This window comes from Mesocricetus auratus, unplaced genomic scaffold (assembly GCF_017639785.1).
Source record: "Mesocricetus auratus isolate SY011 unplaced genomic scaffold, BCM_Maur_2.0 Super-Scaffold_100048, whole genome shotgun sequence".
In the NCBI taxonomy this organism is placed as follows: Eukaryota; Metazoa; Chordata; class Mammalia; order Rodentia; family Cricetidae; genus Mesocricetus; species Mesocricetus auratus.
This window is the reverse complement of record NW_024429225.1, coordinates 4,854,645-4,869,340: the sequence shown is the minus strand read 5'-3', so window position 1 is coordinate 4,869,340 and position 14,696 is coordinate 4,854,645. Positions and strand designations below refer to the sequence as shown.

Here is a 14,696-nt window from a genome sequence, read left to right as displayed (position 1 = left end):
CTTGACATCTCTGTTAATATTTAGAACTCTAGCAGTCTCAAAATTTGAGAACCACTGCTCTCAATACAATGTGTACCCTTAACTTTCTATGTTCTTTTCCTATTCTTCATTATACAGTTGTTAGATACATCATATAGAGAATTACCTATTAAATCTACACATGTGAAACTCACATTCTGTATTTTTAAGAATGAAGAAATTATGCTTACCCACATACTAAGGTGCTCATCATTCATTTCTGAAGAGCTGAATTCAAGCCAGTTTGTTTTTCTACAGACTTTAGAAAGTTCTTGGCATTTCATGTAATCTAGGTATGCTTGTTGGTTTTCTTTTACCCAAATAAATTTATTCCTTTGCTACTCTTCAAGAATATTTCAAGCCGGGCAGTGGCGGTGCATGTCTCTAACCCCAGCATTTTGGAGGGAAAGGCAGGAGGATCTCCGAGTTCTAGGCCAGCCTATTCTACACAGCGAGTTCCAGAACACCTAGGATTACATAATGAAACCCTCTCTCAAACAAAACAATGACAAAAAGAGTATTTACAGTAGCTACAGACCTCAGAGTTGACAGGTTTTCCTTCCAACATCTGTGATGAGAAGTGAGCACCACTTGAATCCCTGTTCCTGACATGTGTTGATTCATTTTTCTGGTTTTTTAAAAGACTTATTTATTTATTTTATGTGTATGAGTGCTCTGTCTGCATATACAACTTTATGTGAGAAACGGGCACCAGATATCATTATAGATGGTTGTGAGCCACCATGTGGTTGCTGGGAATTGAACTCAGAACCTCCTGAAGAGCAGCCAGTGCTCTTAACTACTGAGCCATCTCTCCAGCCTTCATTTTTCTGCTTTTAAGGGACATGACTGCAAGGCTTGGACATATTCTTATATTTTGCCTGATGAAATCAAAGTTGATGTGGACTTTCTTGAAATTATAAATCTGTTTTACAAGAAAATTAGAAAATCTATTTTCCCAAACACTTTTTCCAACTTCATTTTTTTTTTTTGTCTTTTCCTTTTGTTCTGGTAAAACAAAAGGTTTTTCCGGAGACCTTGTTTATAGCCAGCAAAAATGGCCTTGCACCACAGTCTTCCAGACGTGTTTTCCTTTCAGAAGTCCTGGTCCCAGCAAGTCTCCACAGTGCCAAGATGGTGGGAAGAGCCAGGTTGGGTAATTTTTATTGATTTAATCTTTAAATTCACTGACTCTAATTTGGCGTTCAAGTGCCTTGTTTAAGTTTTAGAATTTCTATTTGCTTTTCTAGGCTATGATTCTCTTAAGAACATCTGTTTAGACTCTGACCTCGCCCCTCCACCCTCCGGTAGAGAGGTGAGTCCCCGGGCCTCTTGTGGCCCACCTCCCCCTCCTTGACTCCCCTGATCTGCAATTGTGGTTTTGCCCCTCCACCTAGACAGACAGAGAGAGAGAGAGAGAGAGAGAGAGAGAGAGAGAGAGAGAGAGGGAGGGAGGGAGGGAGGGAGGGAGGGAGGGAGGGAGGGAGAGAGAGAGAGAGAAGCAGACAGATAGACAGACAGACAGACAGAAACACATCTAACAACAGAAAAACTATATGACACCACCAGAGTATTGGGACTCTATATCAGCAAGACTGGACCATCTCAGTGCAGATGAAACAGAAGAGAATGACCTTAAAAACAACCTCAAGATAATGATAGAGGCCCTCAAATACAATATGAGAAAATCCCTTAAAGAAATGGAAGAAAAAATAAACCAAAAAAATGCAAGAAATCTACAAATCTTTTAAAGAAATGAAGGAACGCCAAGAAAAAAACATTCAAACAGATGAGGGAAACAATCCAAACACTTCCAGACCTGAAAACTGAAATAGAGACAATAAAAAAAAGCCCACAAACTGAGGTAAGGCTGGAAATAGAAAGGCTGAATAAACAATCAGGAACTACAGATGCAAGCATAACAAACAGAATAAAAGAGATGGAAGACAGAATCTCAGGTACTGAAGATAAACTAGAGGAAATAGATTCATCGACAAAAGAAAGTCTTAAATCCAACAAATCCTTAACACAAAATATCCAGAAAATATGGGACACTGTGAAAAGACCAAATCTAAGAATAATAGGTATAGAAGAGGGTGAAGAAGCCCAGCTCAATGGTACAGAAAACATATTCAACAAAATCATAGAAGAAAGCTTTCCCAACCTAAAGAAAGACATGCCAATGTAGATACAAGAAGCTTACAGAACACCAAATAGACTGGACCACCCCCAAAAAGTCCCCTTGTCACATAATAATCAAAACACCAAACATGCAGAATAAAGAAAGAATATTAAGAGCAGCAAAGGAAAAAGACCAAATAACATATAAAGGCAAACCTATCAGAATCCCACCTGACTTCTCCATGGAAACTCTGAAAACCAGAAGGTCCTGGATACATGTTCTACAAACACAAAGAGACCACAGATGCCAGCCTAGACTACTATTCCCAGCAAAACTCTCAATCACTATAGATGGAGAAAACAAGATATTCTATGACAAAATCAGATTTACACAATATGTATCCACAAATCCAGCCCTACAGAAAGTTCTAGAAGGAAAACTCCAACCCAAGGAAGTTAACTACACTCACAATAATATGGTCAATAGATAATCTTACTTTACCAGAAGCCAGAAATAGGGGAAAAACTCACATACAATACCACTACCAAAAACGGCTCCAAAACAAACAAGACTCAACAATTGATGGTCCCTGAATATCAATGGTTTTAACTCCCCTATAAAGAGACACAGGCTAACAGAATGGATACGAAGACAGAATCCATCCTTCTGCTGCATACACTAAACACACCTCAACTTCAATGAGAGATGTTACCTCAGAATTAAGGGTTGGGAAAAGATTTTCCAATCAAATGGACGTAAGAAGCAAGAGGGTGTAGCTATCCTAATGTCTAACAAAATAGACTTCAAACTAAAATTAATCAAAAGAGATGAAGAAGGTAATTTCATATTCACCATAGGAAAAATCCATCAGGATGAAGTCTCAATTCTGAACATCTATGCCCAAAATGTTCGGTAGACTTGATCTCAAGCTAAAATCTCAGTCTAATTTCTCTGTCATTATTCACCTGCCTAGAGTCTCTCTTGACAGTATCAGATATTAGGCAAACATTTGGGATCGATTATAACCAGAATGTGGTGTTTCTTCCATGTGATTGTCTTCACCTCCCTCCCCCTGTTCCCAGTTAGCTTCTACCTGTAATAGTATGAGAACTGCATTTTCTGATTTTCAAGTGCCCCAGTGGTAAGACTCAGTCTAGAAGCAGTATAAAGCAGGAAGTTGATTCAGTGCCATTTCCTTCTAAGTGTCACTCTCCAGTATCATCAATGCTTTTTATATTTTTCCCAGAGCTCATCATTCTGCCCAGTAGGAGCAATTTAGGCCTTTATTAGCAGCAGAAAGCTACACATATCTTTAAAAATAATATCACAAATTTTATTTTCCTTTTGAAGTTAAAATGCCAAACTCAGTATTAACGATGAGGAAAAATTTTAGTAATTCTAAAACCTGGATAGTTTCAGAAATAATTTCATGATGTTAAATCACAATGAAATTAAGTCTTTGATCCCTGACATTGCAGTACAGGTGGCTTTTATGGGGTAGACCTTCTGATCACAGAAAATATCAGTTCTGATAATGGAGGCCAGTAGAGTACAAAAGTGTACGGGGGGAGGAAGGGGGGAGGAAGAAGGGGACACCTAATGTCAACAAGAAGTACCAAGGAAACTAGTTAAACATTAGATACAATGTAATCTTTCATACGCATCAACTCATAAAAATCAGAAGAACAGTGATAAGAATAAAATGGCACACTGTAAAACTAAGCTACTAAAAAGAGAAATCCAGTTCTGTAGGATTTTTATTCCCTTTTTAAGGGTTATTCTTAATTTTGAGTTTGATTAAATATATAGAATCCTTTCCCAGATAAAATTTGCCATTATTTTCAGATATTTAAAACCTCCTTCAAGAGACTGGAGAGATGGCTTCACAGTTAAGAGCATTAAGTGTTCTTCAGAGGACCCAGGTTTGATTCCCAGCACCCAAAACATACATGTAACTCCAGTTCCAGGGGATCCAACTCTGTCTTCTAGATTCTGTGGGGAGCAGGCATACACATAGTACACAGATATACATGCAGGTAAAACACCCATGTATATAAAATAAAAATAAATAACTAAACAACAAAACACTCCTTCAAGCTAGGTTATCACCTCTTACAAGCAGAAAATCTAACATTCCTAAGTGTAAGACACTGTATTTGTTGTTTGTGTGCATTTTCACTGAATCCTGACAGCAAACCTGTGAGGCAGTTACTACTTTTTTATTTTTATTTTATGTGCATGTATGCTTGGATGAGGGTACCAGAGCACCTGGACTTGGAGTTAGACAGTTGTAAGCTGCCATGTGGGTGATGGGAATTGAACCCCGTCCTTTGGAAGTGCTCTTAACCTCTGGGCTATCTTTCCAGCTCAGTTACTACTCTTAACCTCACAGGAACCCAGGAGATCAACACTACCTTAGCTCCACCTCATAAAACAGACCTTTTTTTTTAAATTAAAAGTTAACGTACAGCTGTTTCTCTAGGGGTTTTCGCATACAGTCCCTTTGGCTGGTCCCTCCTCCCTTGCTTCTCCCATCTCCAGTCATCACTTCCTGTTGTGCTCTTGACCCCCATGCCTTCCCACTTCCATTTTTATTGTTTGTCTCCTCCCTCCTCTCCCTCAGAGCCTTTTCCAGCTCCACAAACCTCTTTCTAGTTTCTAGACCTTTATCCACAGTTTCTACCATCTGGATTCGCATATTTATCAGCTAAAGGCTAGGATGCCCATACAAGAGAGAACATACTGTATTTTCCTTTCTTAGATTTGGTTACCAGACTTAAAATGTTTTCTTGATTCCATCCATCTTCCTGTAAATTTTATTTTTCTTTACAACGGAATAAAACCAATTTGTATATAAGTATATTTTCATTATTTACCTGCCGATGGACATCTAAACTAATTGCATTTCCTTGCTATTGTAAAAAGGGCAGCCTTAAACATGAATGGACAAGTGTCTCTGCAGTAGGACGAGGCATCTTTTGGGCATATGTCTAGAAGTGACATTGCTGGGTCACATGGTGATGTATCTTTTTGAGAGGCTTCACACCAATTAGCATAATGGCTAACCTTCCTGGCTTGCACTTGCACCAGCAGAGTATAAGGGTCTCTCTTTCCCTACATCTCTCCAGCATGTGTTTGCCATTTGCTTTCTTGATGTTTGCCATTCTTACTGAGGTGAGATGCAATCTCAAAGTAGTTTTAATTTACATTTCTCCAATGACTAGAGATGTTGAACACTCAAAAAATTATTGACCATTTTTATTTCTTCTTTTGAAAACTATGCTTTTGAAAACTATGTGATCAGGTCATTGGCCTACTTATTGACCATCAGTTTTGTTTCTCTGATATTTAATTCTTGCAGTTTGTATATATTCTAGGTAGGAAATCCATGTCTCAGATATAACTGGCAAAGATTTTCTCTTGTCTTGTAGGCTGCTTGTTTTTTTCTGCTGATAGTTTCTTTTTCTGTGCAGAAGCTTCTTAATTTCTCATGGTCCCCATTTGTTAATTCCTGGTGCCACTTCCTGTATGAATGGGTTCCACTCAGAAATTTTTTGCTTGCACCCTTTTTAGTGTATTTAAAAATTAATTTTGTTAAAAATTTGATGTCCACAGCTATGTTGGTTTACCTTTGGGTCTTCTATTATATTCCATTGGTCTATGTGTTTGTTTTTATTTGAGTAATACAGTGAGAGCCATATCACTATGGCTCTGTAGTATAATTTAAGGTCAGGGAATGTGATGACTGTGTCTGTGTTCTTTCAGTTTATAGCTTTTGTCTACTTTATCTTTTGTTTACATATGAATTTTAGGATTGTTTTCTGTTTCTGTGAGGAATGTCATTGAAATTTTGATGCCTAACCCTAACCCTAACCCAATCTTCATCAAAATTTGTTTTTGGTAGTGTAGTTATTTTCACAGTACCAATTCTGCTACTCCAGGAACATAAACACATTTTTTGTTTTGTTTTTTAAATCATGTATTGTCTTCAGTTTCTTTTTACAGTGTTGCAAAGTTTTTGCAGTAGACATCTTTCACTTCCTTCATTAGGATTATTTCTACATATTTTTTCTTTGAGGCGATTGTAAAAGGGATGTTTTTGCTGATTCAGCAAGTCTACTGTTGGTGAACATAGAAGTTACTGATTCTTGTATGTGAAGGGATTTATCAGGTAAAATGAAGACATTTAAACTCAGATATGCTATTAGTTGCCTAAAGTCACACTTAGGCAAAAACAGCCACAGCCGAGTGGGATTTCCATACTTCCTAAAACACATGGTCTCTAAGGTTATTCTGTAGTAATTAAAAAGCATACCCAAGGAAGAAATAAAGTTCTCTCTAACTTATTTTAAATGCCCATCTCTCTAGTCACAAATCGTCAAATGCTACAGAGGTACACATAAGAATATGTTTGTTGGTAGAGAAGAATGGGAAGAGATAAGAAAGAGGTAGAGCCAGAGCAAAAACTGACACAATAAAGTCTTTTACAATTGATAGGGGCTAGCTACTTATTTGCTTCTGAAAATGAGACATACTAGCTTAGGAAAGAATTTTAATCAGTGACTTTTTTTTTCCTGTGCTGAACATATATATATATATATATATATATAAAGATCTTTTCTTAGGGACTCTACAATATATATTGATGATTTTAGTATAAACATTTCTTTAAAAATTTTCAAGTGTTTGTTTACTTATTAACGTGTGTGCACAATTGTGGGAGTTAATTCTCCCTTCCCACCCTGTGGATGTGGGGATCACACTCAGGCTGCCAGGCGTGAGACTAAGCATGTTTACCAGCTGAGCCATCTAGCACTCATCAGAACAAATGTCCTCTCGTTCCGTGTTTGTAGTTGTGTGTAAATGTAGCTACCTGCAGAGGACAGAAAAGGGCATCGTCTCCTGGAGCTGACTCTGAACTGTGCCACGGAAGTGAGCACGAAACTCAGGAGGAGCAGCCAGTGCCCCTTACTGCTGGGCCACCTCTCTGTCCCCAGGGCCAACTTTTCTTGTAAGAAAATTCTTTTAAATGTCAGCATGGCGTATGTCACAGTCTAGGATAGAAAAGACAACTAATCTAGGGCAGAACCGTTGGGCCCTAAAAAGGCCCGGACACAAGGCCTACTGCAATTTCTTGAGCCTGGCTAGAGTTTGGCGACCTGACTCAGCAAAACTGCCTCTGCCCCGCTACTGCTAACATGGTGGAATGTTACCGGGCCCTTACACCTCACCATATCCTGAGGTCCCCACCCTCTTTCTCAGCATTATATAAGTGCATACCTGTTACAATGAAGCGAGACTGCTTCAACATGTCTTCAGGACTCAGTGATTCTCTCCGGTGACTAGGAGAGGGGTCTGACACTCACCATCCCACTCAGCCCCAGGAAGTGACTGCTTGGGCCATCCCTTCTTACAGCCCTGACTGCTGGAGGCCCCGGCAGAGTGGATGGAGCTGAGCATAAAATACTATAAGAAAGTGAGACAGACTGTGTACCCTTTAGGTCATATTTCTGACAATCCATCTAGTGAATATAACAGGTGACGAGAACCTAGAATATACAAACTTTAGGTCAGAGTCACCTTGGGAAAGCAAGCAGAGGGAAAAACTGGAAACTTCTTACAGAAGTTGGGAGGACTAGAGATGGCAGATATGATTTTCAGATTTCTTCTGAGTCAAGCTGACAGAGATAATGTGTAGTTAACACTGATGTGTAAGTAAGTGTGCTATACAGACACGTCTGAAATCAAACCTAAATTTTCCTCATTCTTAAATATTTACTTTTTATATTACGTGTATGTGTGTTGTGTGAGCATGCACAGTGTGCAGGTGTCTGCTGAGAACAGAGGCATTGGGTCCTCCTGGGTCTTTAGTTATGAGCTGCCTGACGTGGCTGCTGGGGGGGGGTCCTCTACAGGAACAGTATGCATTCTGAACCAGCCTCTCCCAGTTTTTGTTAAATGAGGGGTGTTGCTACCATATTGTAAAGTTATGGAAAACTGCCAAAATAGTTCTGGGAAACATACTATTCTACCTGTATTAGTTTATGAAAGAATGAATATTTACAGTTTATTTTTATTTTATTTTATTTTTTGGTTTTTTTTTTTTTTTTTACGAGACAGGTTTTCTCTGTATTGTTTTGGAGGCTGTCGGTCCAGCCCGGCCTCGAACTCACAGAGATCCGCGTGCCTCTGCCTCCCGAGTGCTGGGATTAAAGGCGTGTGCCACTACCGCCTGGCCAGTATTTACAGTTTATATAAGCACATAGATTAAAGAACAAGGTAGCAGCCTTAAATATGTAAGTAAGTGAAAACACAAAGGAAAACAATTAAGCCACAGAAATAAATGATCCAACTCTAGGTAACTATTACTTCCTTATAAAATAGCAGAACCTCATTACACAGCCCTGGCTGGCCTTAAACTAGCAGGCCTATCGGCACCCGTCTCCCAAGTGCTGGGATTAAAGGCATGTGCCACCACCCCTTTCTCTCAGTAACGACTGTTTTAAAAGCAAGTAAATGTCCTTTTTGTAAAACAGAATCAAACAACAGTACTGGCATAGCTGCTCGACATATAAATTAAGTAATAAAAAAGAGAACATAAAAGACTTTTACGTGTTCTGTAAAGGAAGTTGGAGATGCAATTACAATCTTACTCCAAGTTTGTGATGAAAAGTAACATTTTAGAGGTTGATATTTTTTAAAAAATGACTTCAAGGGTTATCCAACAAGACTTAAACTTTGATTATAATTAATGTTATATAGTCATAAATTTTTAATAACATGAGAAAATTCCTTATTGCTATATGGTGGAGGAAGGAGGGCACAAAGTTATATTTAATCTGCGTTCTAAATATAACTATCACGGCAACATCACTGCTGCATGTTTGATTCAGTGTTGGGGATGGAACCCAAGGCTGTGTCCACTGAGAAAGCATCTTGCCACTGAGCTACATTCAGTCCACTGCTGTTTCTTTTAAAACTGTAAAATTATAAGCTTTCATATTGTCAAGTTTTAGCAGTAAGGCTGGAGACTGCTGGTCTGGTGGAAATAAAACCAACTGATGAACAATATTCAGGGAAGCTAAAACAAAACACAAAAATACCAAAGAACAGCTTTTTCCCAAACAGTTATCTGAAAATTTTTCTTTCAATCTTCTAATAAGTCATATATAAACTATGCCAAAACATAATGATAAAGATAACAGCTGCCAGGTGTTGGTGGACTCAGGAGGCAGAGGCAGGAGGATCTCTGAGTTCAAGGCCAGCCTGGCCTACAGAGAGATTGTCTGGACAGGTAGGGGGTACACAGAGAAACCCCGTCTCATAAAAAAAAACAAAAAAAAAAAACCCAAAAACCAAAACAGCTAATGTTTGTATTTTTAGTGCCAGTTCAGATGCCATGATTTCCCACACATTACTGTCTTACTGTTTTATCATTATAGCATTGCTATGGGGAGAGTTACAGAGAGGTTAAATTCCAAGTTAGTAAGATCCTAGTGCTTCAATTATTCCTGCTGCTACGTCTTTCCCATGTTAGTTCATGAGACGAATGTGTCTACATTCTAAACCTGACAGATACAGAAGGGGAAGTGGCTTCATGTTACTGAAAGCTTCCCCCATCCTCACACTGCATGTACATAAATGGTAGTTCATAGACAACGGGAAGAGTTCCTGAGTAACCCAAAGTTTCAGGGTACGTCACAGAGTCAGCTTTTCTAGACTTGATTATGGAGATGGAGAGAAGAGGCTGAATTCCATTAGGTCTTTAAGGTTCAGACAGAAAGCCTACCACGTGTCATTCAAAAACAAGGCACATAAGATTTGGCTGAGAGATTATTATCATAAAGTGTGTAAAGGAAAAAGGATACAAAGAAGAAAGCAGAAGACCAATCTGAGGGTTGAGAAAACACTCTTAGGAAGAGCAAGAGTTGCTGTGAAACTGAAGAGGTGGTGGCTCAGTAAACACTGGCTGACTGACATGGCCGTTACTGCACACACACACACACACACACACACACACACACACACACACACACACACGAGCCCAGCGATTTTACAAGGAGACACTAACACACACACACACACTCGAGCCCAGTGATTTTACGACACACACACACACACACACACACACACACACACACGCACGAATCCAGCGATTTTACAAGGAGACACTAACACACACACACACACTCGAGCCCAGTGATTTTACAAGGAGACACTAACACACACACACACACACACCCACACACACACGAACCCAGCGATTTTACAAGGAGACACTAACACACACACACACACGAGCCCAGAGATTTTACAAGGAGACACTAAAAGCAAGATGATGTGCTGCCCGAGTGCAGCAGAGGTTCTTTTGGGGAAGCGATTTCAAAGGCTGAATGTATCTCTCTAGATAACCAGCAATTTTCTAAGTCTGGCTTTACTTTCTCTAGAATTCATAATGTTCTGAATGTAGTTGTTAGTCTGAGAAGGCAAAATTGTCTAAGTTCTTCATAATATATATATTCATATTCCACACCCCAGTGCACACATATCTACAAACCCACACCCAATATCACACATATTGTGGTAAAACACTCATTATCCAAAGAGTAGAAACTTCCATGGCTCTTCATTAATGAATTAACATCTACTTACTTTTCAAAATAAGAAAAAGAAGAAACAAGGCATGACTGTTTCAAGTATCATATTGACTTCATACTATAGAGTGAAGTAACCCTCCTTTCTAAACCATCGCACAAGTAAGTGATATTTTATCTCCATGGCATATTTACACTGCTAACCCAAGTACACCCCCACATTATCTGGTAAGTTTGATTAATGGCAATACTACTGCTTTTAGTGGACAAAGTCTGAAGTTCTTCCTACAGCTCTAAAAGATGCTTTTCTTTATTTTTTTAGCTTCATATTTATTCACTTTCTGATTCTGTGTCTGTGCCTTCAACACGTTCACAATTTTCTAGTCCTCAATAAGGAGGCATGCTTGAACCTTTCTCAGACACGCTTGGTCTATGTGGAGGCAACAGAAGCTCTGCTGAGGTGCTTCTGTGTTTTAGACAAGTTCACAAGGACTTCACATCTGAACAGCACCAACCCCTTGAGGTCTGCCTGGGCACACATCACATGAGGACTTGGTGCTTTCTCAACACTGGTGTAAGGTAAACAATCCTCTAGTTTGGTGAGAACCTGTACTGTAGGAAAGCCTAGGATGTATGTCAAATGTGGGACTACCGTGACCGTTTCTGAGACTTGTCCCCAGAGAGCATAAGATGTTTTTTGATTCATTCATTCCAATTTGTTTGGATTTATTTAATCTGACCAGCCACTAATGCATGGTCACAAAAAATACTTCAATTACTGTTTAGTAAGAGCCAAACTTTGGACTGGAGAGTAAGGCTCACAACCAAAATTTGAACACCTTTTATTTGCTACAAATGCTTTTCATGCTAAAAATGTGACTGCCTTCAGAGTACCTTCTCAAAGAAGCAACACAGATTTCTCATTAAAACATAATCTAAAAGATTAGGATTTGAAATTAGACTTACCTTTGATTCGAGGTAGACATTTGCTGATGACATTTTTGTAATTTTGCATATGTAGCTAACTAAAGAGATGGCACAGAGAATAAATAAGCTATCATTAATTAATGCTCGAATGAACACAGTCCATTTCAACTGATTTTCTGGAACATCTCCATGGACTAGCATTGCACAGGTCAAGTTCACTGCTAAGAAGAGGAGGCTTGCCAGTATAAAGCCCAAATGCAGGAGGATTCTGAAAGAAAAAAAAATTTATTTGATGTTTATAAAACTATTGAGGATTAGTGTTATTTCAGGCACAAGAATGCTTTCAGCCTAAAAAACTTACAACTTCATTAAATACAAATTTAACAATCTCTCAGAGTGACTTTATGTCTACCTTCATGAACTTAGTATATGAACTATTTCAAAATGGCACAGATTCTAAAGCATTACTTTAGAAATAATCTCATGTGTTAAAATAAATGCTGACCTGTGGAATTGAAGAAAATATTGAATCATTTTAGGCAATCATAAAGTTTTAATTCTTTTTTTAAAGATTTATTTACTTATTATGTGTACAGTGTTCTGCCTGCATGTATGACTGCATGCCAGAAGAGGGCTCCAGATTTCATTAAAGATGGTTGTGAGCCACCATGTGGTTGCTGGGAATTGAACTTAAAAGGACCTCTAAAGAGCAGCCAGTGCTCTTAACTGCTTAGCCATTTCTCCAACCCAAGTTTTCATTCTTATAACTATTGAGTGCATTTGCATTGAACTTCACATTCTAATATTATCAGGTTTTAAAAAATTGTCTAGAATATTAATATGCTGTGCACAATTAATTTCATCACAGTATTAATTTTTTCTTTTTTCTTCTTTTGTTTTTTTCCAGACAGGGTTTCTCTGTGTAGTCCTGGCTGTCCTGGAACTCACTCTGTAGACTAGGCTGGTCTAGAACTGAGAGATCTGGCTGCCTCTGCCTCTAGAGAGCTGGGATTAAAGGCTAGCCACAGTATTTAAGAGTTATGGGAAATGTTTTTTTTTGTTGTTGTTGTTTTGTTTTGTTTTTTGACACAGGGTTTCTCTGTGTAGCTTTGGAGCCTGTCCTGGCATTTGCTCTGTAGAGAAGGCAGGTCTCAAACTTGGAGATCCACCTGCCTCTGCCTTCTGAGTGCTGAGATTAAGGACATGTGCACCACCACATGACAAGAAATGTGTTTTAAACAATGTTTGAGCCTATGGCTTGATTATCTATAGCAAACGTGTTTCAAACATGTCCAAAAAAGAAGATAGGAACAGAACATGTAGTTTCCAAGCACTCATCATAAAAAACTCTTGTAAGGTGTGGCCATCTGTACCAACAAACAGGTACTGGCTCTTTTGTGAAAATAATCTCAGGTCAAATATATTTCTCCCTCCAAATTATGTATGGCCTAGCAATTTACTATGCATTCTAGCATCTTCTATTTTGGATTGCTTCCAACAATGGACATCACAAACTGCCCTTGGAGATACTTTACAGATGATAAATCTGTAATTGTAATCGGTAATAAGGCAATCTACAATTGGTAATAAAACTGTTGAGTATACAAGTGAAGCAAAAAAAATAGTTTGAAAAATTTTGTTACATTACAAAACATTTGACAGGGTCTTGCTATGCAACCCAAATTGTCTTCCTCCTTTGATCTCCCCAGTATTGGGATTGTAGCATGTGCTACCATACTTGGTGACATGTTAAAACAAATAATAGAAAGAACAGTTGTATAGTTTCATATCAAAAAACGACCTTAAAATTATGTGATGTAGTGAATTAGAATAGTTTAGGGGACCAAAGCATAGAAAAATTAAATGAGTTATTAGAGCTGGGTCTGAAACTCATCTCTCTTGACTCATTTGCTGCTGGTTCTGTTGAGATTAATCAGTACAGAAACTGCATAGTTCAGGAAACTCTGTATATACTAGCTTTTGCTTATGTGGACTCAGGGAGGGGCAGGAGGAAGAGAGGAGGGAGGGAGAGGGGATAAAAGAGAGAAAGAGGGAGGGAGGTAATGGGCATTGGCATCATAACTATCACAGCTGAAGGGAGAAAATGAACTGCTGGACTTACTTCCTTTGAATCAATCTAATGACTTAATTTTCTATAAGACTGCAAAGGCACCCTCAGCGATTCCTTTTACCCTTATCAACTGACTATTAAAAATATTTACTTAGGGGGCCTAGAGAGATGGTTTAGCAGCCAAGAGCTCTGGCTGCTCTTCCAGAGGAGCTGGGTTTGATTCCTAGCATCCCATGACAGCTCAGAACTGTCTATCTCATATGTGTGATGCATGGATATTCATACAGGCAAACACCAATATACATAAAGTAAATAAACTGGAATAACTACTCATATATTTTAGACACTAAACATTAATGAATTAATCCTTTAGATCTTTTAGACAGAAAATGATACTCATGAAACTTACTTGTGTTTGTCAAGTTCAGTGGCACATCTGACTTTACATATGACCTATAAAGAGAGTATAGAAAGAGAAAACACATGTAACACAGAATTTTACAGCTATAAAGTTCAATGGTTCCAGTTGGATTATTGTGAAACAAAAACAGGTATCCAAATACTTAAACTTCTGCCTTAAATATCCAACAGTATTATTTTAGTTTAAATATGTATTGAACTTCTGTTATGAAGCAGATACTGTGCTATAAGTCTTACCATTTATCCTAAAATTAAAAAAAAGTGAATTAGTTTAATTTTATGTGTATAGGTGTTTTGCCTGCATGCATGTCTGTGTGCCATGTGTGTGCCTGGCTACTTTAGAAACTAGAGGACATCAGATCCATGAACTGGAGTTACAGACTGTTGTGAACCAATGGGAGATGTGGTTGTTGGGAACTGAACTCAGGTCCTCTGAAACAGCAGGCAGTGCTCTTAACCGCTGAGTCATCTCTCCAGCCCCTACTCTATACTTTTTATTAGTCATGTTTTGTTCTAAAATAGGGCTTGTTACTTATGTCAATAT

At 38.5% G+C, this 14,696-nt stretch overlaps 1 protein-coding gene across 1 annotated transcript in view; it reads right to left on the bottom strand.

Moving 5' to 3' along the window:
- Gpr137c (G protein-coupled receptor 137C) overlaps positions 1 to 14,696 on the bottom strand; it is a 53,775-nt gene that overhangs the window by 14,406 nt on the left and 24,673 nt on the right. The window contains exons 2-3 of the mRNA XM_005085811.4: positions 14,142 to 14,185; positions 11,701 to 11,929 (exon numbers count right to left, since the gene is read on the bottom strand). Coding sequence (XP_005085868.2) covers positions 11,701 to 11,929; positions 14,142 to 14,185 — 273 coding nt within the window. The remainder of the gene's footprint in view (positions 1 to 11,700; positions 11,930 to 14,141; positions 14,186 to 14,696) is intronic.